This window comes from Macrobrachium nipponense, chromosome 17 (assembly GCF_015104395.2).
Source record: "Macrobrachium nipponense isolate FS-2020 chromosome 17, ASM1510439v2, whole genome shotgun sequence".
Lineage (NCBI taxonomy): Eukaryota > Metazoa > Arthropoda > Malacostraca > Decapoda > Palaemonidae > Macrobrachium > Macrobrachium nipponense.
In genome coordinates this window covers 57,354,794-57,381,520 of record NC_087210.1, presented here as the reverse complement: position 1 = coordinate 57,381,520, position 26,727 = coordinate 57,354,794, and the positions used below count along the sequence as shown (strand labels likewise).

At 40.3% G+C, this 26,727-nt stretch overlaps 1 protein-coding gene across 4 annotated transcripts in view; it reads right to left on the bottom strand.

Moving 5' to 3' along the window:
- Positions 1–17,323: 17,323 nt before the first annotated feature.
- Positions 17,324–26,727, bottom strand: part of LOC135196253 (ribonuclease P protein subunit p29-like) — a 78,392-nt gene continuing 68,988 nt past the window's right edge. For all 4 annotated transcript variants that reach the window (XM_064222941.1, XM_064222940.1, XM_064222939.1 and 1 more), the window contains exon 3: positions 17,324–18,197. In XM_064222941.1, coding sequence (XP_064079011.1) covers positions 17,652–18,197 — 546 coding nt within the window. In that variant the 3' untranslated portion in view covers positions 17,324–17,651. The remainder of the gene's footprint in view (positions 18,198–26,727) is intronic.

Here is a 26,727-nt window from a genome sequence, read left to right as displayed (position 1 = left end):
TCAGGTATCTGGATAATAAAGAGCAGAAGACACATGAACCTGTGGTTCTACAGTGACTTACCTAACTACATCAGGTCTGGCTGCAGGATTATTGCACCTTCACCAGTTCAGGAATACTGTCTATGTAATACTCACTCTGTACACTTGAAGACTTCTTTGAAAGAAACTTTACAGAAGAAACTTAATGTACTATACTCACCTTTTGGATATAAATCAAATTAGGACAGGAGTGAAGGTATGCCTTTTTAATAAGGGCCACTAAAATTATTTTCAGCCCACGTTGAGATTTGTTTGTTTGTTTGTACTAAGGTGTAGAAAAACTAAGACCATCTGGAGTGCTTGCCGTGACATCCGGGTAAACCCTAAGTACTTGAACTGGCCATAATATTTTATATGAAATAAAGAGTTCCTTTATCAGAAAGGAGATTTTCCCTTTAAAAAGTCCTCATTCTTGGCCAAGAATGATAAGCCTGAAGACAACGGACAACAAAAAATCACAACTACGTGTATGAGAGGTGAAATGTTGTCCTTGTCTAAGAGAACACCGTATGCTAATCCAAGCTCCAAAGCAGGAGACTACCTTCTGCAGCATATGAGTTGTAATTGCATTGGGCTCTTGAATGAGTGGATGACAGGAGTCTAAGAACCTTATTCAGGGACCAGGTAATGGGAAACTTGCAGGAGCTGACCATACAGGTAAAAGATTGGAGAATGGAATTAACAAATTCTATATTATTATTAGAATAATTTCTAAGCTATAAGGCAAGGGTTCCACCTTTGGCACCAGACCTCAAAAGATAATCAAATGTAAAACTTTCAAATTTCAACTGAACTCTGTGTGGAGGTAATCTAACCACATTTTCCATATGAATAGTTATGTTGGATAAATGAAATCTATAGTTTTTGCCCTAGGTACACCCACGGACAAAACTCTCTCTCCTCCCTGGACAAAACTCTCTTTCCTCCCTCTTCTAGGTTATTCATGAATGTGGCAATGTCGCACTCTTTCCATGCCACTGAGAATTGGGAAACTGCCTTAGTGATAGTTAAACTATTCATTCAGCTTTGCTTAAGCCTATGATGTTTTTTGCTGCATTCTACTATTTTTACCTATATAGATGAAAGTTGTTCAGCTGCTGAGAAAAATGTTACCTCGGTAATTCACTTTTCTGCCACTGACATCTAATGTTTTTAGTTTTTTTTTTATTTCAAATCCGTTTTCAATTATTTTCCTCTATGGGAAATTTGTGAGATACATTTTGCTGTTGATAGGTGCTGTTAAAATTTAATACACGGGTCCTCTGTTAGCAGTCATCTCTATTCTATGATGGTCCAAATAAACTGTAGGCTCGAATGAATGAATTTATGAAATTTACAGCTGAAGCCAAGTGTCGGAAGAAGTTTACCCTTATATTACCTATATCATTATTGCAGTTTCAATTCAGCCCCCCAGAGTCGTCGCCCAAGTTGCTCCCAATCATGGAATTGCCAACTCGCCATTTTCAAGCTGTTTATGAGTCATTATGCACTCATTGCCCTGTTCATCTTCCAACTATCCCTTGAGTCTTTATCGATTCATCATCCCAATCAACAACCATCTATCCTTGAAGAATATACCACTTCTCATCACAAGCAGATGTCCGATGTTTCAACAGATGAAAAATCTCCGTCAAGCCCCCTGCTTCTCAGTAAGAGGTTGAAAACTCCTCCAACGACGGAAACTCAGTTGCACCGAAAAGAAGAAACCCCCTTCAAATCAAGTGTCTCCTGCAGCCAATTTCTAGCCACCTTTTCCAAAATCTCTGCAAAGCTTGAAAAACAAAATCTAAACTTAAGCATGTCTGTTAAACCCAATTTGGTTGGTGATATGATCATCACAACAAAAACCTGAGAAACTGATGAATTTCTACGAGTCAACACCGCTTTCCAACTACTTGTTCCATCAGAGAAAGTTAGAAAAGCTGCTATTTGTAGAATACCCAACCACCCTGCCTCTAGACCCCATTCTACAGCTGCCAAATGTTCTAGACGCAAAGAGATGTATTGGGAAGTCAGGGACTTCCACAAGAAAAATCAATGCTAACTTTCAATGAGATATTCCCAACCAAGTTTCCCTTGGAATATGGGTATCATTCCTCACATAAGCATATTGAGCCACTACGATCTTACAATTGCACAGCACAGCAGCTGCTACACAGCCACAGAGAGGTGTGGTATATACAAAACACTACCTCAATGCTTTCAAGAGGAGAAACAGTTGAAAGCAAATGCCCAAACTGCTCGAAACAAGCGGTGCAAATTCAGACTGGAAAAAGCTGTGAAGATGAAAACAACTCCCTGACATCCCTCACCTCCAAACCATTCAAACCCCATTCCAAAACCCAAGCAAGATGGAATGACCAGAATGGAATTACAAGAAACAATTAGAGCAGCACTATACAAGATAGCTAACAAGAAGTCAGTGCCTAGTGAAACAGTGTACCCCTCCCCTGTCAAACTCCAAGATTGACCATCCTCCTTCCCAGACCCATTCCGCACACCCTTCTCCTTCCCCTCTGATATTTTTGCCAGTGCCAACCAAGAAGGTCCCAAATCTTTCAAAGAAAGTTGTGTAACCCTAACATTTGAAGGGATCATGTTTCTTCATACTTCTAACAGGGAAACCTCACCTTATCCAAACCTTCAAACCCAAGCACCTGCTATTCAGTTCAAATAGCAGCTGCCTCACCTAAAAATCCCACCCCTTCTGTTGTCCTCTTCTCCAGACACCTTCATGAGCAGTACAAAGCAGAGAAACATCCTAGCGGCAGTGGGAAACGAGCCACTCAAGTGAGAAAACCCTAAATGCCATACAGCCATCCCAGGTATAAGCCAAATATCCATTCATCACATTACCAACATTCATCATTTACCGAGGGAACTTTGATTCCCAACCTTTCTCTCTAACTCAATTTTTAGCCTTTCCTTCCCATGCTCTCCTACTTACCAGGATTTGCTTCTATAACACTTACATCTCCCACTACTTATTTTCATTTCTGGCCCAGTTGTTAAATTGAGCCGAATAGTGTGTTGCAGAGAAGTATACAAACACCAGTCATCACTTATGGGCTGCTGGAAAAGCAAGAGTCCATGTCAGACAAAAGAGCTGACTGAATCTACTACTAATCATTGATGAGAAACGTTTCCCATGATTCCACAAGTGGTTATATTTCACTTTGTTGAAAAGAAAACAGCAGGCTAATGTTCTCAGGTCAATTTTTCCATTCCTTTTGAATCCTTGAAATAGTGTTAGTCTATTATGAACATAAGAATAAATTTGTTGCGGTCTTGCGAGCCAGTCCCAGCAGCAGTTTATGAAATGTGCCCGTGAATATTACAGAATATATTGTATGCAAGCAATCTCAATTATTTGTTGGTTACCCTTATTTTAGGGTAGAAATCACCAACATAAAGATTACCCACTTTATGATAATCAGATATGTTATTCAGAAATATTTTACAAAAGAAAAATTAGTCTAGATCATTGTAACTTCTACATTTCTTTTTTGGAAGAAAACTTAATTAAGACGCTGCCTGTTTGTTAACATGTTTCAAATTTGCATATACAATATCTCGATATTAAAGCGTACGAGAATGAAATCATAAATAAATTTGAAAATATACTTTGGAGATAAAAAGTGAGTCTAAAACAAATTTAAAAATATACTTTGAAGATAAAAAGTGAGTCTATGGTTAAACTATCTAATGCCAATTTATTTTAGGCGTGTGAGTTACCAAATGGAATCATGTCTGAGGGGGTGTGAGTTACCAAATGGAATCATGTCTGCCCCTCAAAACTGAGATCTTTAGATAGTGAAAACTAGATATATAGATATATATATATATATAATATTATATATATATATATATATATATATAGATATATATATATATATATTAGAATATATATAGTATATATATATATAAGTATATATATATATATATATATATATATATATATATTATATATATATATATATATATATATATATATATATATATCTATATAGATATATATCATATATATATATATATATATATATATCCTATATATATATATATATATTATATATATCTATATATATATATATTTTTTATATATATTATATATATATATATATATATATATATATATATATATAATATATATATATATATATATAGATAGATAGATAGATAGATAGATATACACATACACATACGTATACGTGATACTGTATATTATATATATATATATATATATATATATATATATATATATATATATATGTATATAGCAACAGAGAAAAGACATTTCCTGATTTCATGGAGAATGACATTTTTCAAGAAAAATACTTCAAAATCTAATCTGACTGTGGAACAGAAAAAATATGTCATAACTCAAAATATATTATTCCATGAATAATATTTGAATGACGTAGCCTAGTTACCAAACAGCCCTAAGATTGTTTACAGATTATGGAAGCTTTGTTTAGCAAATCACAAAAGTGACGATGGATTTCAGGGTAAAGCTTTACTCATTAACATTTGTGTAGCCATGGCAAACAGACACCAACATGATGCTTTTGCCCAGTGTGGATAATTTGTTGGTCTGCTTAGTGTAGGATTTAACATCTGGGAGATCGCCAGACAGACAGATCTTCCAAGGTTGGGATGTCTGAGACTTGCTACTGCTGCAGATGATGCAAGAGTGCTGCCCGACGTCCAAGAGCACCCTTTCACTAACGCTGCACAGACTACAATTGGATGTTTCAGTCAGGACAACCAGACAAATACTTCATCGTAATGGAATCCATCACCGGTAGGTATTGAACAGAAGTATTCTACATTTGTTTATTCTCTTGAACCAAATCTCATACACAGAATTTTTTTTTAATATGACCCCTAACAGTTGGGTACTTCTTAGGTTTTGATAATTTCAGAACTTTATTTACAATAAGGGACTATAATTCAGTTACATTTTATGCATAGCATACTCTGAGGGCTTCGATCCATTTGTTTTACTTGGTTCCCTACAACCTAGCATTACTACTATGTACAGTGTTTTGTAAACGTATCTAAGGTTTTCCATTTCTATTTGGACGGAGGTATCTTTTAAATTGTTAAAGACTAATGGAATGAGGACTTTCACGGACTTGTGTTCTTAGACATATTGCTGCCTACGTAGTGTAATTATTGTAGGTAGCTGTTTAGAAGCTTGAATCAAGATTATTCAAGTAGTGATGTTGAGGCAATGTATATGAATATTTTATAATTACAAGGAGATTACAACTTTGCTGAAAACTGGATGAATAAAGTTTGATTTAATATTCGAAACTATAATTTTGGTTTTAATTTATTTTGCCTTTTCAATCTGTAAAGCTTTAAGCTATTCAGGTTTAACCTTTGACAAAATAACTGCCTCTTCCAGGTTTAACCTATCTAAGTAAGTTTTAATTGCCCTAACAGGACAGAGAAGTGTTTCCACTTCTTCCCCACCAGAGAGGTTAAATTGGAATTCTTACAGTTCTCTGCAAAACTTAGCCTTAATATCATCCTCAGCTCTAATACAAAAAGATAAAATAGCATTCCCTTTACAACAACCCTAAGAAGAGTGCTTGCAATAAATTTACTCTTTTAACTGCTGATAGAGCTAAATAAAGGATGGCTTAGTGGTAAATATGTAATTCAATGGAACTCATTCTAGAGCCTCAAAAGAATTTGCAGAAAAAATTTAGACCTGCGTCTAAGTTCCAGATAGCGACTTAGTATAATGAGATAAAGGGGCTTCAACCTCAATACCTCAAGGTGCTGATCATTAGCCAGTTCTAATAGCATAAGAAGCAATACTGAGTTAAGTATGAATGATAACCTTGAAAATAAACAGCAAAAAATTCTTACTTAAGTAATACCCCGAACTTACATGAGGTTGGGTTCCAGAAGAAAAACCATCGTGCAGGGGGAATTTTTGCATAAGTTTGGTGCGGTCTCTAAAAATGCTAATAGATGCTTACTTCTACAGTTTTAACACTAAATATTACTCTAATCATGCTCCCTAAGTATTAACCCTTAGTGGACGGACATGCTCACATGAGTAACAATAACAGGTTTTGGGTAGTGGACAGTGTGACTCATGGCGAGTAACATTATTACGTGCCATCGATTTTGGGGAATCAGACAGGGAAGAGGTGTCATTAGTACTTCTATAGCCCATAAATTCACTAATGGCAACTTTTTGGCTGGCTATTATGAGACTCAGTTGCTCAGGGCTTAGTTGGGATCTTGACTCCAAGGGAGGATGTACAGTGTTTTCCCCCTTATTCAACCCCCAGGGAATAGCTAGTACCCACGAATAGTTGAAACCCCTATAAAAACGCTTAAAACCGCCTACTATTTTGTTGGGTAAAACTCAAGAAAACCCCACTAAAAATGTTTATACCCTTTTTTTTAAGTTTTATAACAAAAAGGCAATTTTCTGATAAACTTGATAAAAAAACCTAGAATTTGTGGATATTTCTCATAGGAAAATACAGTGAATAGGCGAATTTTCCACAGATGATGGGGGTATATGTTCCAGAGAGAAATCTGCGAATACGTGAGTCCGCGAATACGGGGGTTTACTGTGTACGGTATGTCAGTTATAAAATGATATTGTCATGATACAATAAAGTTTTATACATACTTACCTGACAGATATATACGATTAATGGCCCACCCAGCCTCCCCGCAGGAGACAGGTGGAAGAGAAGAATTCTGATTAGAAAACGGGAATGGTTCCTAGTCCTGCCACCCAGGGCAGGGCGGTAAATCACCTGACCTACCGGTAGCGTGTGCCGCGAAATTTGAAATTCTGTCGGGGACGATGGAGTCTATAGCTAAGTATATATCTGTCAGGTAAGTATGTATAAAACTTTATTGTATCATGACAATATCATTTTTATACATTCAACTTCCCTGCCAGATATATACTTAGCTGATTAGCACCCATTGGTGGTGGGTAAGAGACAGCTAACTACTGAAATAGACAGGTAAACAACATATGTTGTAGGTATTAATAAACCTTGGTTCCTACCTTATTAGGCTGAAGACTTCGCGGCTACTGCCTTGGAGTCTGCTTAGCCTCAAGAGCCTCAGCGAGATATTGATCTATGGCTAAGAGTTCTTGTGGGTCTGTCAATGGGGTCTTATCCACTTACTCGGCAGAGCCTAAAGGCCTTTGTCATTGGGTGCTATTCCACTAACATGACAATACACCTTGTTCAAGGAGCACAACACCGATCCCGATCACCTGATCCTAACATCCATGTTAGTTCTAAGATTGCAAGGAGTTATCCCCGAACTCCTTACAAACAACCAAAAACTCGAAACATAATTACACGTTCATTTATAACAAAATATACAAAAAAAAATTTTGTACCCCCCTACTAGCCATACATACCCTTGATCCCCTACCAGCAATGACACTATGCGCCCGTGCGACATCCGTGAGCTTGCTAATAGAAAACCAAGCACATATCTGACAAGAGGGTTTATGTACGTTAAAATTAAAATATTTTAAGGATCAGTCTTTGCTCCAAGACCCAGAACTGTATCTGCTGATACAAATGGACCTAGAGAGAAGCACTTCTCATAAGTCACTTTCACATCCTTCAGGTAATGAGACGCAAACACTGAATTGCACCTCCAATAAGTAGTCTCAATGATATTTCTAAGAGACATATTCTTTTGGAACGCCAGGGACGTTGCTACTGCCCTCACCTCATGGGTCTTAACCTTTAGAAGACCGAAGGATTCTTCCGAGCAGTTCTTGTGTGCGTCAGTAATTACGCTTCTCACAAAGAAGGCCAAGGCGTTTTTGGACATGAGTCTTTTGGGGTTCTTCACAGCACACCAAAGACCTTGTTGACAACCTCCCATCTGTTTCTTTCTCTCTAAATAAAATTTAAGAGCTCTCACTGGACAGAGAGACCTCTCTGTCTCTCTGCCTACGAGGCTAGATAGACCTTTTACCTCAAAGCTTCTGGGCCAAGGTTTTGATGGGTTCTCGTTCTTCGCCAGAAACAATGTCTGGAATGAGCAGATAGCAGCATCTCCTTTGAATCCCACTGTGGAGTCCAGAGCGTGCAATTCGCTCGTCCTCTTGGCTGTAGCGAGAGACAACAGGAATAAGGATTTCCTAGTGACGTCGCGGAAGGAAGCCAGAAGTAGAGGCTCAAATTTATCTGAGGAAAGGAATTTCAGGACCACGTCCAGATTCCAACTAGGTGTTCTAGGAGTTGCTGATTTTGAAGTTTCAAAGGATCTAATCAAATCGTGTAGATCTTTTTTATCTGCAATTTCTAGCCCTCGATTCCTGAATACTGAAGACAGCATGCTTCTGTATCCCTTGATTGTTGACACAGATAGGTGCGATTCCTCTCTCAGAAAGAGGAGGAAATCGGCAATGTTAACTATAGAGGTACTGGAGGAGGACAGCTTCTGACTCTTACACCACCTCCTAAAGACTTCCCACTTCGATTGGTATACTCTTCTCATCGAAGATCTGCGGGCTCGAGCGATAGCGCCTGCAGCCTTGCGAGAAAAGCCCCTCGCTCTGACAAGTCTTTTGATAGTCGAAAGGCAGTCAGAGCGAGACCGGGGAGGTTGTGATGAAACCTCTCGAAGTGGGGTTGTCTGAGTAGATCTGGTCTGCTTGGAAGAGATCTGGAGAAGTCCACTATCCACTCCAGTACCTCCGTGAACCATTCTTGGGCTGGCCAAAATGGGGCTATTAGGGTCAACTTCGTGCTCTTTGAAGCTACGAACTTCCTGAGCACTTCCCCAGATCTTGAACGGGGGAAAGGCGTAGGCGTCTAAACCCGACCAATCCAGGAGAAACGCGTCTATTGCAAAGGCTCTCGGATCTTCCACTAGAGAGCAAAAGATCTCTATTCTTTTGGAGAGGAACGTTGCAAACAGGTCTATGTGAGGTCTCCCCCACAGGGACCAAAGACTTCGACACACTTCTGCGTGTAGAGTCCACTCTGTGGGAAGGACCTGATTCCTCCTGCTTAGTCTGTCCGCTCTCACATTCTTTATCCCTTGCACAAATCTTGTGAGGAGAGTTATGCCTCTTTCCTCTGTCCAGGTTAACAGGTCTTTTGTTAGCTGATAGAGGGAGAAAGAGTGCGTCCCTCCTTGCTTGCGTATGTAAGCCAGAGCCATGGTGTTGTCCGAGTTTATCTGTATCACCCCGCCTCTGACTATCTCCTCGAAGAACCTTAAGGCTAGGTGTATGGCCACTAGTTCCTTGCAATTGATGTGCCAGGACACCTGTTCCTTTGTCCAGGTGCCTGACACCTCCCTTGCTCCTAGCGTCGCTACCCATCCCGACTCCGAAGCGTCGGAAAATAACACTTGGTCTGGGTTCTGCAGGGCAAGCGACACGCCTTCGTTCTTCTGAAGAGGAAGGATCCACCACTTCAAGTGATCTTTTATCTCTTGTAGAAGCGGGAAGGTGTCTGAGAGTTGTCCCGTCTTCCAACTCCACACCCCTTTCAGGAAAAACTGAAGAGGGCGAAGGTGAAGCCTCCCCAGAGAGAAGAACTTTTCTAGCGAGGACAGAGTCCCTAAAAGGCTCAGATAATCCCTCGCTGAACTGCTCTCTCTCTCTAAGAAGTTCAAGATTCTCGACAAACCTCGAGTGATTCTCTCTCGCGAAGGAAATACCCGAAAACCCCGAGAATCCATCTGAATCCCCAGATAGACCAAGCTCCGGCTGGGGATCAGCTGCGACTTCTCGAGGTTCACGAGTAATCCCAGCGATTCTATCATCTTTCTTGTTATTGATAAGTCCTCCAAGCACTGAATCTCCGACTTGGCCCTGATCAGCCAGTCGTCTAAGTAGAGGGAGATGTTTATTCCCTCTAGGTGAAGCCATCTTGCTACATTCGCCATCAGGTTGGTGAAGACCTGTGGAGCTGTAGACAGGCCGAAACACAGAGCCCTGAATTGATAAATCTTGTCTCCTATCATAAATCGAAGATATTTCTTTGACAAATGGTGAATGGGAACGTGGAAATATGCATCTTGCAAGTCCAGAGAGACCATCCAATCTCCTGGACGAAGAGCTGACATTACTGAGGCGGACGTTTCCATACGGAACTTCTTTTTCTGAACAAAGCGATTCAGAGCGCTTACGTCCAGTACTGGTCTCCACCCCCCCGATGCCTTTGGTACTAGAAAAAGGCGATTGTAAAATCCCGGGGAGTGTGGATCCTGCACAAGTTCGATGGCCTCCTTTTCCCACATTTGTTCTACCATTTGAAGGAGAGTTTTTCTCATTACAGGGTCTCTGTACCTCGCTGACAGTTCCCGAGGCGTAGATGTTAGGGGAGGACTGTCCTCGAAGGGGATTACGTATCCTTTCTTTAGGACTGAAACTGACCAAGGGTCGGCTCCCCTTTTTGCCCAGACTCCTGCAAAGTTCAGGAGTCTGGCGCCCACTGGTGCTTGAAGGAACAACAAGTCATTTTGTCTTCTTGAAAGGTCTGAAAGAAGATCTTCCTCTCTTATCAGAGCTCTTCTTTCTGGCAGGGGGACGAGCCGCTGCACCTCCACGAAAGGGCTGCTGAGGAGGACGAGAGTCCTTTTTATTCGTAGACACTACAGGACGGCCCTTCTTGGACGTTTGTACAAGTAGGTCTTGTGTCGCCTTCTCAGTTAGCGAGCGAGATATATCCTTCACTAACTGAGAAGGAAACAGATGATCTGACAGAGGGGCGGGTGCGAACAATAACGCTGTCCTCTGGCTCGGAGAAGAAACCCCTTTTGATAACAGGGATCCATAGACTGATCTCTTCTTCAGAAGACCAGCACCAAATAGGGAAGCAACTTCTCCCGAACCGTCTTGTACTGCCTTGTCCATGCAAGACAGGACGCTATGGAGAATCTCTGGGTTCTTAAGAAACTCCGGGTCTTTAGATTTATTAGCCAGAACTCCGAGTGACCAATCCAGAAAATTGAACACCTCTAAAGTGACAAAAAGTCCCTTTAGAAAGTGGTTCAACTCCGAAATGCTCCACGTAGATCTGACCGATCCTAAAGAGGGACGTCTGGAGGCATCCACTAAATTGGCAAAGTCCGCATCTGCCGAAGCAGGAAGAGAAAGACCCATAGTCTCTCCTGTCCCATACCAAATACATCTCTTTCCATGGAGTTTGGAAGGAGGCATGCAGAAAACAGTCTTTCCCAACTCTTTCTTATTGCCCATCCAAGAATCTAAAGATTGGAGGGCCTTCTTCATGGAAATCGCAGGTTTCATTTTCAGAAAGGCCGAAGATTTCACCGTAGCCGAGCTCGAAAAGAGAGAACGAGGAGAAGGAGGAGCCGCCGGACTAAGAGAGTCTCCAAACTCTTGTAGTAACAAGGAGGCTAAGATCTTATAATTTGAGAGTCCCTCATTTGCAGGAAGCTCGTCATCAGACAAATCGTCCAAACCTCGATCAGACGAAGGAGAAAGCTCTCGTTTGGAGGAAGAGTCTTTCCAAGACCTCCTACGATCTGAAGGAGAGGAGCTTCTGTTTGGAGAAGAGTCATAAATTCCAGAAATGAGTCTCCGACTCCTGCCTCCTGGCTCTTGACTCTTGCCTCCTGACTCCTGCCTCCTGGCTCCTGATCCTGACCTCCTGACTCCTGAACCTCCTGACCTCCTGACTCCTGACTCCTGACTCCTGACTCCTGATCCTGACTCCTGACTCCTGACTCCTGACTCCACGACTCCTGACTCCGGACTCCTGCCTCCTGACTCCCTGACTCCTGGACTCCTGACTCCTGACTCCTGACTCTGACTCCTGACTCCGGGGACTCCTGCCTCCTGCCTCTTGCCTCTTGCCTCCTGGCTCCTGCCTCTTGCCTGGGTGACTCCTCACTCCTGGCTCTTGGCTCCTGCCTCCTGGGTGACTCCTCACTCCTGGCTCTTGGCTCCTGCCTCCTGGGTGACTCCTCACTCCTGGCCGGTGCCAGACGCCTGATCGGCTCACTCCGTAAGGTTGACTCCACGCTCTTATAAGAAGCCTTACCTCGAGTAGGAGCATAGATCCTGGCGGCAGATACCTCCATACGTCTGGAGGACCTTTTGATAGGAAGGGAAGAGTCTTTCCTTCTAGGAGGCTCCTTTGAAAGCACTCCTACAAAAGACGAAATCTGCTCCTGCATAGCAATCATAAACCTCTTAGTAACCTCCTCTTTATCCTCTTCGGGAGGAGGGGAAGGAGGAGGGGAGGAGTCCATAGCCTCCACCTCCTGACTCCTTCTAACTCTGGTTGACAGAATGGCTCTTCTTGCCTTCTTAACTCCCGAAGGAGACTCCTCAGGGAAGTTTTCCGGGCTCGAGTCAATCGTCGGAGCCTTCCAGCTCCTCTTCAGTGGTCGCGAGCGATCTGAATCCCTCCAATCACGTCTCGGAGACGAAGATCCCGACGAAGAAAAACACTCACGCAGGACGCTTTTACAATAGCGATCCCTGGCAGTCTGGGGTGTCACAGAAACCGCCGAAGGGACACCTGATCGGTGGGGATTCTCCACAACCTCCTTTCGGTTTTCGACATTCCTTCTCCTCTGGGCATGTGAGCTTGGAAGAGGTTTAGACCTAGGAGCGTTGCGGAGCCGACCAGATACCCCCTCCACTACACTGGGGACACTCATATCACTGTCCACTGAAAAATCACTAGCCTTACCTTGCAGGGCAGCCATTTTGTTTTCCATTAACTTGAAGGCCGTTTTTAGATCCGCAAGTTCTTTCGCTGAATCTACAGGTTCTGCAATAGGAGAAGGGGCTGAAATGGAAGGAGAAGTAGCAATACTTACCCTTGGGGAAGATCCCAAGCTAGGAATTAGTTCATTAGATCTCAAACTACTTAAACTTCTAGAAGAAGCCTTCCTCACTCTTTCTCTTTCTAACTTTTTCAAATAATTAGTTAGATTCTTCCATTCATTCTCACTCAAATTCTCACATTCCTTGCAAGTATTAGTGAAAGAACATTCATACTCCCTGCAACCCTTGCATACAGTGTGAGGGTCTACCGAAGCTTTCGGCAACCTCACCTTACAGCCTACATTCACACAACGTCTCACAACCATTCCAGCGTCAGACATTTTAAAGAAAAATCCAAAATCAAGTCCACAAAAGCGTATGCCAATCCAACAATCCAGATACGTCACCAAAAGTCGGTCAAGAAGATCAATTGCCGGTGAAAAAAGAAAGACCAATCGAGAGGAACCAACAACAATGTTGACGGTCCGGACGACAGAAGAATTCTGTTTAGAAAACGGGAATGGTTCCTAGTCCTGCCACCCAGGGCAGGGCGGTAGATCACCTGACCTACCGGTAGCGTGTGCCGCGAAATTTGAAATTCTGTCGGGGACGACGGAGTCTATAGCTAAGTATATATCTGGCAGGGAAGTTGAATGTATAATAATCTAATTTTGCAAAGAAAAGTGCAAAGAAATATTAGAGAAAAACATGTATAAATACAAAAAAGTTACTGCATCTTTGTTCTCGGCACATTTATATAAATGTTTTAAGCAACTAAGTATGCTCAAAATTTGTTACTAATTTTATTTCCTATCTGTTTTGATATTGTGTGAGCCGTAATTATAATTTCATAATATAGTACCGGATATTTCCGCATGTAAGACAACCTTTAAATCCTAAAATTCACCCCTAAAAATTGGGGGTCATCTTATACCAAAAATAAAACCTTGAATTCCATGACGTGTATCGTAGGCTAGCCTTGGCCTCGGTGCTATAGCCTAACCACCAACATACATGAAGATTCACTTTATGACATAAAGTGATAATAAAGGTAATAAAATCATTTTTACCTTATATATCATTGACATATCTTCATAACAAATAGCCTATTTGAGGAATAATTCGAAATCAATGAAACTGACTTTTATCTAGCCCTATGCAATTCTACCTGAGAAAATGTAAACATTGGGTTACGGTTGGCTCACAGTAACCTCCATCTTTCGGTAATCCTTTAGAAATTTCAATGGTAGTGTAATTACAGTAGTAATAAGATTTAGGATAACAATATTAATTTTTCATTATCAGTTTCTCATACACATCACAAGATTGGTCACATGTGCCACCATCACAGGGATTCCAGTCTGGTTCTGGTGAGTCGACTTCGAACAATTCAGTCGTATGAACGATACTTGTGTACGATAATTATTGTTCTTTATTGTATTATTATTAGCGGTTGTTTGAGAATGGCGACAAAACGTGAACAAAACAATGGTTTCCCTTTACCACAACCTTTTCTATAAAAAACATATAGACTCGGCTTTGTTAAACCCCAACTTTGATCATTTATGAAAAGAATGTATGTATCTCTGAATTAAGTTCCATTCAGCAACCAAAGACAGTGATGATATCGGTAAAACGCAATCAGTTGAGACTGTAAACAAACATAGAATGCAAATGGTACATCATCGCTTTGTTCTTATAATGTAATACAGTAATACATGCAGTATGATTAACGTAAAACATGTTTTATTTAAATTATTATTCTCAATACAACTATTATTCGACTTTTGCAAGTGGATATCTATCAGTGCAACAACCTGACCGAGGCAATTCTCTCTCTCTCTCTCTCTCTCTCTCATCGATTGTAATTCTAATGATACTCCTCCATCCCCCACAACAAAATTCCGGTTTTTAAAATTCTGAATGAAGCGATTATTATAAACATGTATTGGCATAAAGAACCGAATTAAGAAACAGCTGATCGCTAACATCATTTACCGTAACTATTGAGTGTTTATTAAGAGCTCCATTAAAATTGTTACACGCTGCCAATTCTCAATGGTGATGAGTAAAAATAAAATACAATTTTGTTCATCTCTCATGCAATGGAGATCTCAAGAAAGAATATTAGTAAATTAAAACTGCAGGTTATAGCCGAGGCTGAAAAAAATGAATAACGGCCAGGCAGCAGTGATGTTCGGAACTGGAGAAATCACACCTACTTAATGGTTATGCAATGAAGTAAAATAATATGTGCACGTTTTCAACCAAACTTTGTTAATTTATGATAAACAAATAATGGCAATGAAGATATCGATAATACTCAAATCAGCTGAGATTTTGAGAATGTAATATCAAATGCAAATGATGTACATGACAATGTTTATATTATGTAATACAGTAACAAGATGATAATAGTAATGCTGTTATTGGATACAACAAGCAAAACAACCTTTATTTAAGTCATCATTATTATTAATATAGTTGTACTGTTTAATTTTTGTAAATAATTATCAACTTTCTCAAAAAAACATTTTGTTTTTGTAATTTAGAAGTCTTCCTATATACTACGTATATGAGATAGGAGACCGGGCTTTTTGGGGGCATACAAGGAAAGACTGGCGAAAGGTCAGAGGTCAGGTGGGCTTCGACTCTCAGGGCATGTACCTGGCAAGGTAGGGCGAATAACTGGAATTTTCTGGTCGGTTCCGGATTTGACAAATCCAGGTATCTCATGAAAAATTGCCATGATTTTTGGCCTCGTCTTATCTAAAGGTCATCTTATACGCGGAAATATATGGTAATAAATTTATTTATTAGAAAAATCATGTATAACTTTGTAAAATCTATGACTGTTTTGTAAAAGAGGCCCCACAAGGGGTTGTAAATAGTCATTTTCAACTTCTCATGGAAGGTATGGAAAATTTTTTAGAATTTTTTCTCTTACACCATGTGCATTTGCATATCTTCCTCTTCCATTAACATGTTTTTTTCTTAAATTAGTAACCTTAAAGTTTTGTTGGCCTGGGGTGCTGCATACTGATTTATTACACCATCTCCTAAAAGTTAATATACTTAGGGAGCATGACTAGGGTTACATTTAGTGTTCAAACTCTAGAAGTAAGCATTTATTAGCATTTTTAGAGACCATGACAAACTTATGTAAAAACTCCCCTTGCAGGGTGGGAGGGGGGTCTGGAACCTAACCTTGGGGATCCGCTCCAGCACTGCTGTAAGTTGACTTCTGCTATAAGCCTGTTTTTTGCTGTTAATGGCATTTTAACAGCACTCACGGCAGCATAACTCGATGTTGCATCAAGTTACAGCGCCACAAGCACTGTTAACTTGATGTTCGACAGTGGTGTTGTAAAACAGCATTGACTGCACTAAAAAACCACCGTAAGTCAGTGGTGCCATACATCGAGGACGCACTGTAATATATGTTACTGTATGCATAGGCATTCTATGTATTTCATAAATACTGTCTGTTGCAAATTCATGCGCACGAGTCACGCTGTCTGCACTCCACACATGCGCATGACACTCTTCTGGCTTCTCTTTACAGAGCCTCCCTGTATTCAATTTGCTGCGTGGAATAAAGAAACCTTTTGTCTTCTCCTGCAAGACCTTACCACCTATCACCAATTGCCCTTAGAACTTGCCCAATTTCCTGGCAGTGGGCTATTCAAAATGTCACAGGGCATCCTAGGCTCAGGCTGCATACGGGCGAGGGCACCAACACCTTACCTCTTATAAGGGAATGTGAATCTGATCGCACATTATGGGGGGACCTAGATAGATTCCCTAACCAAATCAGACAAACCTTGTACTAACCAAAATAAGGTTTACGTCCTGTTCTAAATTCTCAATACACTTTTCCTGAACCAAAAGGGGATGGAAGGCAGAGCTAAAGAGGAGCCTTAGTACTAACTAACACATTAGCAAAGAAAGAGCCTAGACTGTGTATGGATAACTACAGACAAAAGGGCCTGGAGAAGGTGGAGAAATGACAGGAAGTAACCTGACCTAACTAACTGCTTTAGAAATCTATCTGCTTCCCTTCTCTTCCTATACGTACTAACAAACTTAAGCAGAAAGTCCTTTGAAAATCCATACTTCCTCTCGTCTATTCTCAAGATCACACTTTATATCACTGCAGCTGGCATAAACAGTGTGTATCTTAATTAATCAACACCTGCTAACACAGCAATCATTTCTACAGAACACGATGTTCTTAGCCTTGAAAACTAAATGTATACAGTAGTACCATGTTAGTAGCAAACAGCCATACCAACAAGCACCTATACACAATGGCACCAAGAGCTAAAACATTTGAAACACACCTGATGGAGCACAGGTGCACTAGACAGTCATCTGGGCAGCCATTCGATCTTTTGTTTGAATGCCAATTCGCCTATCGGCGCAGAGATGTAAGCCAACTTTAACAGTAGTACGTACTTATTTACTACTGATAAATTTTCCTTTGTGATCTGAATAATAAAATGTACCAAATATGTTAATATACAGTTTTGTTTACTTTGGAACAATACAATTTGATAAAAGGTAGGAAATTTTGCCACAACACCCTGACATTTTTGTTACAGGATACTGATAACATTAAGTACTGAAAATGTGAATTTGTGGATTCCTTGGTATAAGACATCATTACTGTACAATTTTGGCTTAGTGCCACTGCATAAATTCTCTGCATTCTTTTTAACATCAGATTTTTAAATTGCTATGTGTACAGTATTAAATATCTACAACATAGACTATGTATAATACTGAAAATTCCTTATTACAAATATAAAAAAAAATGAAAGATTGAATGTTTGAAAACTTACAACCAAATACAATGTTTCTTAAATGTATGTTTAGCTCTAACAGCAGGCTTCTGATTCAAATGATTACCAAGTACAGTAATTCCAAAGTTTTCTACTACAAAGCTAAATTCACTATGCTTCTTGGGAATTGTCTTTACTTTATTATCTGGACAAATGAGCAAAAATGTATTTTTGGTTTCTCTTATGACAATGCCAACAACTCCAATGTATTCAGAGCATACAGACCTAGAAACTCTCATAAAACATCCAAAGTACTCTAATTTTCTAACATTATTCTGAATGAAATTGACCAAACCTTCATGAGTGCTGTCCTCACGGATGGATAGATGTCGTTTTGCATATGCCTTCCACATCTTATTGATAGGTAAAAACATTTCAAATGTTTTGTCAAGCTTGTTGATTTTATGGAGCCCTAATTCCCTCCGTTCTTGACTTGTCATGCTACTTTTTCTTGTACTATTTTTTTTCACTCCAGGTTTTCTAGCATACTTGTGTGTCCATGTTCTCTGATGTGCCTTTAGACTCATATAATGTTTTTCAAACTGAAATAAAATACAATTTGTAATTACAATTAGAAATATAAAAATGCAATGAGGTACAAAATTAATAAAATATGACAAATTTTTCATCAATTTGTATGTTTCATAGTTAACAAACCTGAGGTCTTAATGATAGGATAATTCTTCTAGTGCTAGCTGGAAACCGGTAAAAACAATCAAATATTGTAAAACAAGAAATCTGTGGCATATGGCAACTCACACATATACGCGGCAGATTTTTGGTCACCGACCAAGCTCGGACCCCACGATATGCATCTTTCTTCCAACCCAGGATATGAGAGGGCCGGCTAGAGGTGGTCAGTTAACTTTAAGACCTCAGGTTTGTTAGCTATGAAAAATAAAAATTGATTAAAAATTTGTCATTTGTTCATACGCAGAACAAACCTTCGGTCTAACAAAAGGATAGACATACTTGGGGGGAGGTACAAGTATCCAGAACCGGCTGGGGATTCAGCCTGCCTGACTACCCTTTCTAGAAGAACGAGTTCTAAGGAAGGGGGTCTGAGCCCATGAGAGAATAGATACTAAATGAGTATCTAAAAAACTCAACATTCTGGGACGAAACATAATGAGAGATGTCCAGATTCATTGTATTAGTGGAAGGTAAAAAGAATTCTGTCTGTTCAAGCAACAAATCACATCTGCCACAGAGAGAGGAATAAGTGCTACTGAGAAACAGATTTTTATTTATATAGGAACACACAAATACTGCAACAAGTATGGCTTCCACACTCGACTGTATCAGACCAGTTCCAGCTTATGACGTGTCAAATTCTTCAACCTGCCTGCCAGGAAGAAGAAAAAGGAAAAAGAGAAAGGAGGAGACAACCAGCCATCTCCCTTATTCTCTATCCCACACAATCATCTTAGGTAAGATACCAACTGTTCTGCTGCAGGCACTGGATGAGTTACTCAACTTGATGGGCAGCCACCACCTGACCCAAGGAAAAGTGTCCAAGGACCTGTGGGCAATGTCCTTCAGGAAAAGGAAGTGATCGTGGTCTGCTTAAGTCAGGAACCAACATTCAAAACCCTATGAACAGAGAAATTCTTCTTAATTGCCAAAGAGGAACTCATTCCTCTGATGTGATATGCTTTAGCCTGCACAGACTCTGTGGTAGAACTATCCGATAAAGAGTATTCTTTTTAATCACCTCACACAGCCAGAATGACAAGGAGATCTTGGAAACTTCCATTCTGGACAGACCGGTGCCAACACAGTCAATGACCCTTGGTCTTAGGTGGAAAATCCTCAGATAGCAGGGCAGAGCTTTGACAGGACTGTTAGGAGACAACAAGAGTCTGTCTATGAATATGTAGGGACAATTAGATATGAAAATCCACTGGTAGAAATATATATAGAGTGAGGGTAGAGTAATGAAAGAGTCTACCAAGAGAGGTAGAAAAGAGAGATGTGTGGCAATATCAGACTGCAGGAATAGCAGTTTCGAAAACGAGACAAAACACAGGCAGCTATTTGCTAAAACAGTAAAATGCAAACTCCAGTGGAAAATCTGAACTTTGACACCTTCAGTGGGTGGTTACCGTAGATTAACGGAACCAATAAGACTGATCTAGGGATGTGTCTTAGTAAGTAGTTAAGGAGGAGCTTAAATTGTGAGTTAGGTTCAGACTTCACTTCAGCTCCCAGAGAAAGTTAGTTAGGATCTAAGCCTTATACGGGGAGGCTATATCCATTTCTCCCTCTGTTCCTGTGTAGTGTTGTGAAGTGGAATTGTAAACTTGTACTACTCTAATTATAAGTAAGATTAATTAAGTGGTGTTTAACTTGCCATGTATCCCGGAAACGTATCCATGTAAAAAGTCCTCCTGAGAGACATGGAAGAATAGAATTAAATCCACAATGTTCCTAAGAGAATAGAAACTCATCGCAAGTGATAATTGGAGGTTAGCCCATATAACAGATAACCTTCCAAACATTACCACTAAACTACAAAGAAGATTATAAGAAAGAAGAGAGAAGGAGAATAAAAGAAACCCGTAAGTGCTCAAACACAATAACGAAAGAAAAGTTAAAAAAATAGAGACAAACATAACAGGACAAGGCAAGAACTCCTATGGACCATTGTCCACCAATTCATTCCTGGAGTAGAATGAAAACAAGACAAACTTTTCCTCATGAACTGAGGGATTCTAAGTCTTACCTACAAAATCTGGGACAATTTGAAGGCCACAAACCTCTCACACTTGGTTCTGCCATGAAGTTAACTCTCTCTTTCGAGGAAGTCAATGCAAACAGGAAGAACTGTCTCAGGGTCGGATCTCCTATTAACTATTGACGTAGTGGTTACATGGAGCTCCAATGAGACTACTCAAGACCAGAGTAAAATTGCACATTGCATATTTGAGCCCCTTTGTTGAATCAGACTGTACAAAACTCAAAAAACAACACACTAATTCCCAGGATGAAGAGGTGTCTGAGCCTTTGAGGACCAGGAGCAAACCAAAGTTGGCCCTGCAGTTCCTGAAAGCTGAGATGGAAAGACCTTTTCATTCTTGAGAAAGAAAAGGAAATCCCATAACAGCTCACTGACATGGCTCAGTTGTTCTGGTAAACTGCTGAAGAAGATCTGAGTCTCCTGAGATAGCTAGGCATCTGGCCTGCTGCTTTGTGAGAAAACCTTCTTGCTTTCAGGAGATACTTGACAGTCGTCGGCCGTGAAGCAACAGATTTTATCGCCTGGTGGAACCTTTCCACATGAGGCTGGTAAGGAAGGGTCCATGAAGGATTTCTCTTAGAACTGCTGACAGAAGATATATTAGCTCTGGGAACCACACTACCTGTGTACACGGGAATCATCAAAGACACCCTGAAATTTCTGGGGCTCATAGTTCTGCCCAAGCCCTGATGGATTCGGCAGATTACTCTGTCCAGTGCCTAACGGATCCCACAGATTTCTCTGCCCAGTACCTGACATATCTGGCAGAACTGAAGGAGATTGTGCCAAAGATGCTAAAGAGCATCCTCTGCCTGAGGAGGAGGATCCTAGACTCCCAGTTTCTTCTTGTAGTGAGAGGAAAAGAGGTCTAACCTTGATCTTCCCTAAGGAAAAAAAATGATAAACCACTACTTCCTGCTTCAAAAACCACTCTATACTAAGGGCTTTACTCCACTGTCTGGAATATCAGTCAACACAATCCTCCTGCTTGGAAGTACCTTACTATGAGCTCCATAAAGGTGTCAACTGCACACTGGTGCATCTCGACTGTCAAAAGAAAGGAGCCAGTGGCAAAAAGGATTTTTCATCTCCGATGAACAATTCTGGGACAGTGAATAGAAGACTTCTAGAATACCTGACCAAGGACAAGGCTTAACAAAGTCTTCAAAAGGCCAAAAAGATAATAGGGCACTCTATGGGGATGTCCTAAAACAAAAAACTCAGCACAGATATTCTCCAAATCTCCTACTGCAACCTTTTGCAAGACAAAGTAACTGCACTGTAAAACTGGGAGAAGTCCTTGAGCTGCCCAGGAGACATGCATCTTCTACAGTAGAGACTTCTTATAAGGTTAAACCTTATGATGACCTACAATCAGTATGATACTCATCAGAGAAGTCGGTCTGTAGTGATAGATCCCGGGGCCCCCTTCTAGGCTAAGGAACCATCATGGCAGTGTTCCAGAGCAACATACAGCTAAGATGGATCCTACGTAATTCAAAGGTAAGGCCACCAGACTAAGTTACTTTACTGATCTGGTCATTCGTATGGAGAAGATGAAGCTAGGAATCAAACCTAACCTAACCCAAAGCCAACTTCTAAACAAATGGGAAATCTTGTATAATCAAGTAGGCTAGGCTGAGAACTCCTACACTTAGGCTAGCAGAAACACCTACGCTAGTATAAATATGCCAGGGAAGGTTTAACTAGCGTGCCCATTAATTGTCATTCTAGGTTAACCTAAGAACTTATCCCCGTAGGTTTGCTACACCAAAATCTTAGCACTTAGGCTAAGCTAAGAAAGAAAGGAAGAAGGTTCTAGCCAACAATACTAGCTACTCTTAGTTCGTGAATTAACCACACGCAAGGTTAAGAACTGGAGTACGTATTTAGTTAAGCTAAGAACTGAACCAATTACGCAAGGTTAAGGTAGCTTTGATTAGTTAAGTTGGGTTAAGAACAACCACTTAGACTATGTCAAGGTAGCTTTAGACTAGTTAGATTAGGTTAAGAACTGAACCACTCAGCCTAGGATAAGGAAGTCTTGACTAGACTAGGATAAGATATCCTTGCACTAGTTAAGCTAGGCTAAGACTCATCAGATAGGCTAGATTAAGGTAGCACTGAACTAATTAAGCTAGGCTAGGCTAAGAACTCTAACCATTTAGACCAGGTTAAAGTAGCTTAGAACTAGACAGGGTAGGCTAGGAACTTAACCAATTAGACTGGATTAAAGCAGCTTTTAACTAGTTAGGCTAAGGACATTGTAGCCCTTAACTGGTTAGGTTAGCTAAGATCTCAGCACTTGTTAGGCTAAGAACTCAACTACTTAGGCGAGGTTAAGAAGGCTTCTGAATTATCTAGGCTAGGCTAAGACCTTACCCACTTAGGCTACGTCGTGTTAGCTACTTGCCAGGTAAGAATGCAATTACTTAGGCTAGACTAAAAGGCCAACATTTCCTTACCTTCCTTCTCCTCGAAGTGTCTTGGCCTAGACCCAAGTGTCTAATCATAAAGTAGGCCTGAATCCCAAAGAAGGCCGAATGGCTTGATTGAATGAATCCATCGACTGGCATTTGCATAGATGTTGAGAATGACCTTTTGGTAGGTCGTCATCATTTGTCAAAATAACTATGCTTCCGAACACAATGTAACTTGAAGAGAAGACACGGATGTGGCAGTTCGATGAACCATGTACATGAACTTGGTACGTATACGGACGTGGGCAATGGTACACGTATGTGGCTGCTTAAACATACATGTACGTTGGCATGCATCGGTGAAAGTTGGTGTACGGAAGCGGACATTGGTGTACGGACATGGTCATGGCACTACATGTCCATGGACGTTGGTATACAGGCGCGGGATGAAAATACATATCAAACAGCTGGATATGTGCTGAATCATGTACATAGACAAGCGATGATCAAGTACGTGGACGAGCAGGGTGACCAGATTTTGAAAATTGAAATACGGGACACTTAAATTGAAGAGGTAGTTGAACAATATAGACACAACCTATGCGAAGTTATGCACGCTGTGACGCAGGCAGTCCTTCTGAGCCTTCTTTATTGACTTTTCTTTTGTTTTAAAGTGCATTCTTTGTAGATTTTGTTACAATCAGCTGTTCATTACATGTGTCAAAGCATAAGAATATTGCAATCAAGCATGTTTTGCAGCTTTGAAGGATATTAATAACAAAAGTGACTTGCCACAATATTGAATAGATTGCAGACTATAAAATACATATGATGAAAGCCTTTCAATAATCCTTTTAAAATTAATTTCCTCATTGTTGTTAAGTTATTTTCCATTTGTCATATTTTGCACTAGATCCAACTGCTTTCAAGAGATGGTGTTTGGTTTGAGCATATGTGATGAACTCCGAACAGAACAGTGTGAAATTGCACTTTATCTGTAGTTCTGACTTGATCAGCTCTACACTGCTACGGTTCCTACACCCACCCCATCGTTGGCCCATCAGAGAGAACACTCGCTCCACTTGAGCGTTTGAAGGGGGTATGCTCAGTACAAAATTTGCTAGTTTTTTGTTGTTGTTGTTGTTGTTGTTGTTGTTGTTGTTGTTGGTTTTTTTTTTTTTTTTTTTTTTTTTTAGATATTGAAAATACGGGACAAAAGGCGTCCCAGGGAGGGTCGATACGGGACATGGGACAAATGTCATAAATACGGGACAATCCCGTCAATTACGGGACGTCTGGTCACCCTGTGGACGAGCAATGAACCATGCGCAAGGACCAGTGATGACCCCCAACACATTCGTGCTGTGTGGAGTGAAACAAGTTGGAACATCAGCGAGTAGATCACTCCAAGAATGCCTTCCTTCCACTAGCTCCACTTCCAACCTTGCAAACGTGTGGGGATAGACAAGCAATGGTCAAGTACGTAGACGAGTGATGAACCCCGTACACAGACCAGTGATGACCACCACCACCCCCCCCCCCCCCTTACAAGTTCATGTCATGTGGAGCGAAACAAGTTGGAACATCAGTGAGATCGCTCCGAGAATGCCTTCCTTCCACTAGCTCCACTTCCAACCTCACGAATGCAAACGTGTGGGGAAAAACATGACCTTGTGGGACAAATGTTGATGCACTCCTTCACTTGCAGCTGACAAAACCACAAAGTCCTTGATCCTCCAACACCTGACTCAATGGCGAGGCAGTGATAGAGAAGAGGTAGGAGAAGGAGTAAAACTCTTCTCTCTATGCAGTCTATTAGAAGCAGTAGTGTGACATTTTGGTACTAGTGTATTTTTTATCTTTAAATGATCCACTAAATACCCTTGACTGAATAACGACACAACTGACATTCAGAACAGGCAAGTGGATTTACCAGCAACAACACAATTACAGGCAGTCCCCAGGTCATAGTGGGGGTTCCATTCCAAGCGGGGAGCTGTAAGCCAAAAATTGCCTTATCCCAAATCATCATAATTATAATGGGAATAAATAGCAACAGCACTGTAAGTTCGGGTTACAGTGCCGTAAAGCAGGTTAACAGCGCCTTAAGTCTGGAACAACTTAACCTGAACCTGACGTACCCCGGAGACTGCCTTACAACCAATGCTCCTCAAGAATGTCTTGTTAATGTTTTATTTTTTAACTAAACTCATTGTTTTAACCTATCCTTTTGCTCATGTGCAAAATCCTCTGAAATTCCCAATTCTGAAGATCTGTTTACCATAAGTCTCCTTTAGCCTCCTGGATCACTTACTGTATGAGTGCATGTGCATATGTGACAACCTATTTGCAGCTCACAATTCTCCCCAAGTTCTTGACTGCTATTAGATTAATATTCACACGAATTTCATCTGTCACCTCATATTTCCATATGCACAATATTGTGGATGTTTTCAAAATGATTTCTGATTGTATGATTACCATCATTGCAACTGAAATGAAAGGAATCATATTAACGATCATCTTCCTCTCCATTACATTCTTCATTCTTCCTCTTCTACACATGAGGTGCCTATTCTGACTCACTCAAAAAAAAAAGAACATTTCAAATTGTAAGAGTGTATAGCCTAAAATGACTCAAAACGTACTAACCTAATCATAGCCTAAGTTTTATACTATTAAACCTAGGTTACTTCACTAATTCTAAATAACACTTAAAACATTGCATCGCATTGTTTAAACAATGAATCTATAGATATGAACTTAATGTTAATACAAATAGCAGATTTGTTATTTTTTAGCCTGAATTGACCAAATCAGCGCTACCACAATCTCTACTTTGTAATCCTCAACCAAAGGACACCACAAGATATTCTCCTTACTCTTAGATATGCATATCTCCTAAAGGAAAATCCCTAAATGAACTTTTAAATGAAAGGAATACTCAAGTGGCTTTGGAGAACCTGACGACTCCCAGAGATCCGCAAGAATAAAATCTTCCTCGGATGGTATCTCAACTATGACTGCCTCATCAATCAGTCGTAACTAAACTACCACAAAAGGTTCGGCTAGTTACCGAAACTACATATACAAATGACAACCAATCATTTTCACTGAGGCACCACTAACATGCATGTACGTATTTACAATTAAACACATGAAACAACCAAACACAATGCTTTTCACAACTAAATACAAACACAACATAACAATTTTTAACTTAGTTTCTTTCACACAATAGGCATTTCCACCTTACCATTTCTTTCTCTTGTTAAGTACTTGTATCTTATAGTAACTCCCATATGTCAATGTTCTTTTACCCCCCTTTTTGTGTCAATCTACTTACTTTTACTTTACAGCACAGTTACCAATACCATACCTTGCGTTAGTATTAACACTAACTGGGAACATAAATGACATGCAAAGTACAAGCATTTGCTTGCAGTAGATAAGACATTTGTAGAGTTTGTATGAAATTATTGAATTAAATAGGGTAAACAATACAGGTAGGTCTGCTTAATGGTTATGTAAATTCCTGAGGGAATTGAGTACCGTTTGAAATTTGAATTCAAAGACTGAAGTGCTAGAATTAACTTTTATGCAGACTAGTTTTTATTTATTATATTTTGCTCTATTTTGTAGAGAGAGAGAGAGAGAGAGAGAGAGAGAGAGAGAGAGAGGAGAAGAGAGAGAAGAGAGAGAGAGAGAGAGAGAGAGAGAGAAGAGAGAGAAGGGCTCATGTTTGTTTCCCGAAAAAGATTAGTAGACATTAATGGCTGTTTGGCCATTTAACGTCTTCTTACAATGGGGAGATGCTACGATCGTCCTTCTGACACTCGTGTATTACCCTTTTCTACTCACAAACTGAGGGAAATTTTGAGAAATAACTTGAGGGAAATTTTAAGAGTGAAG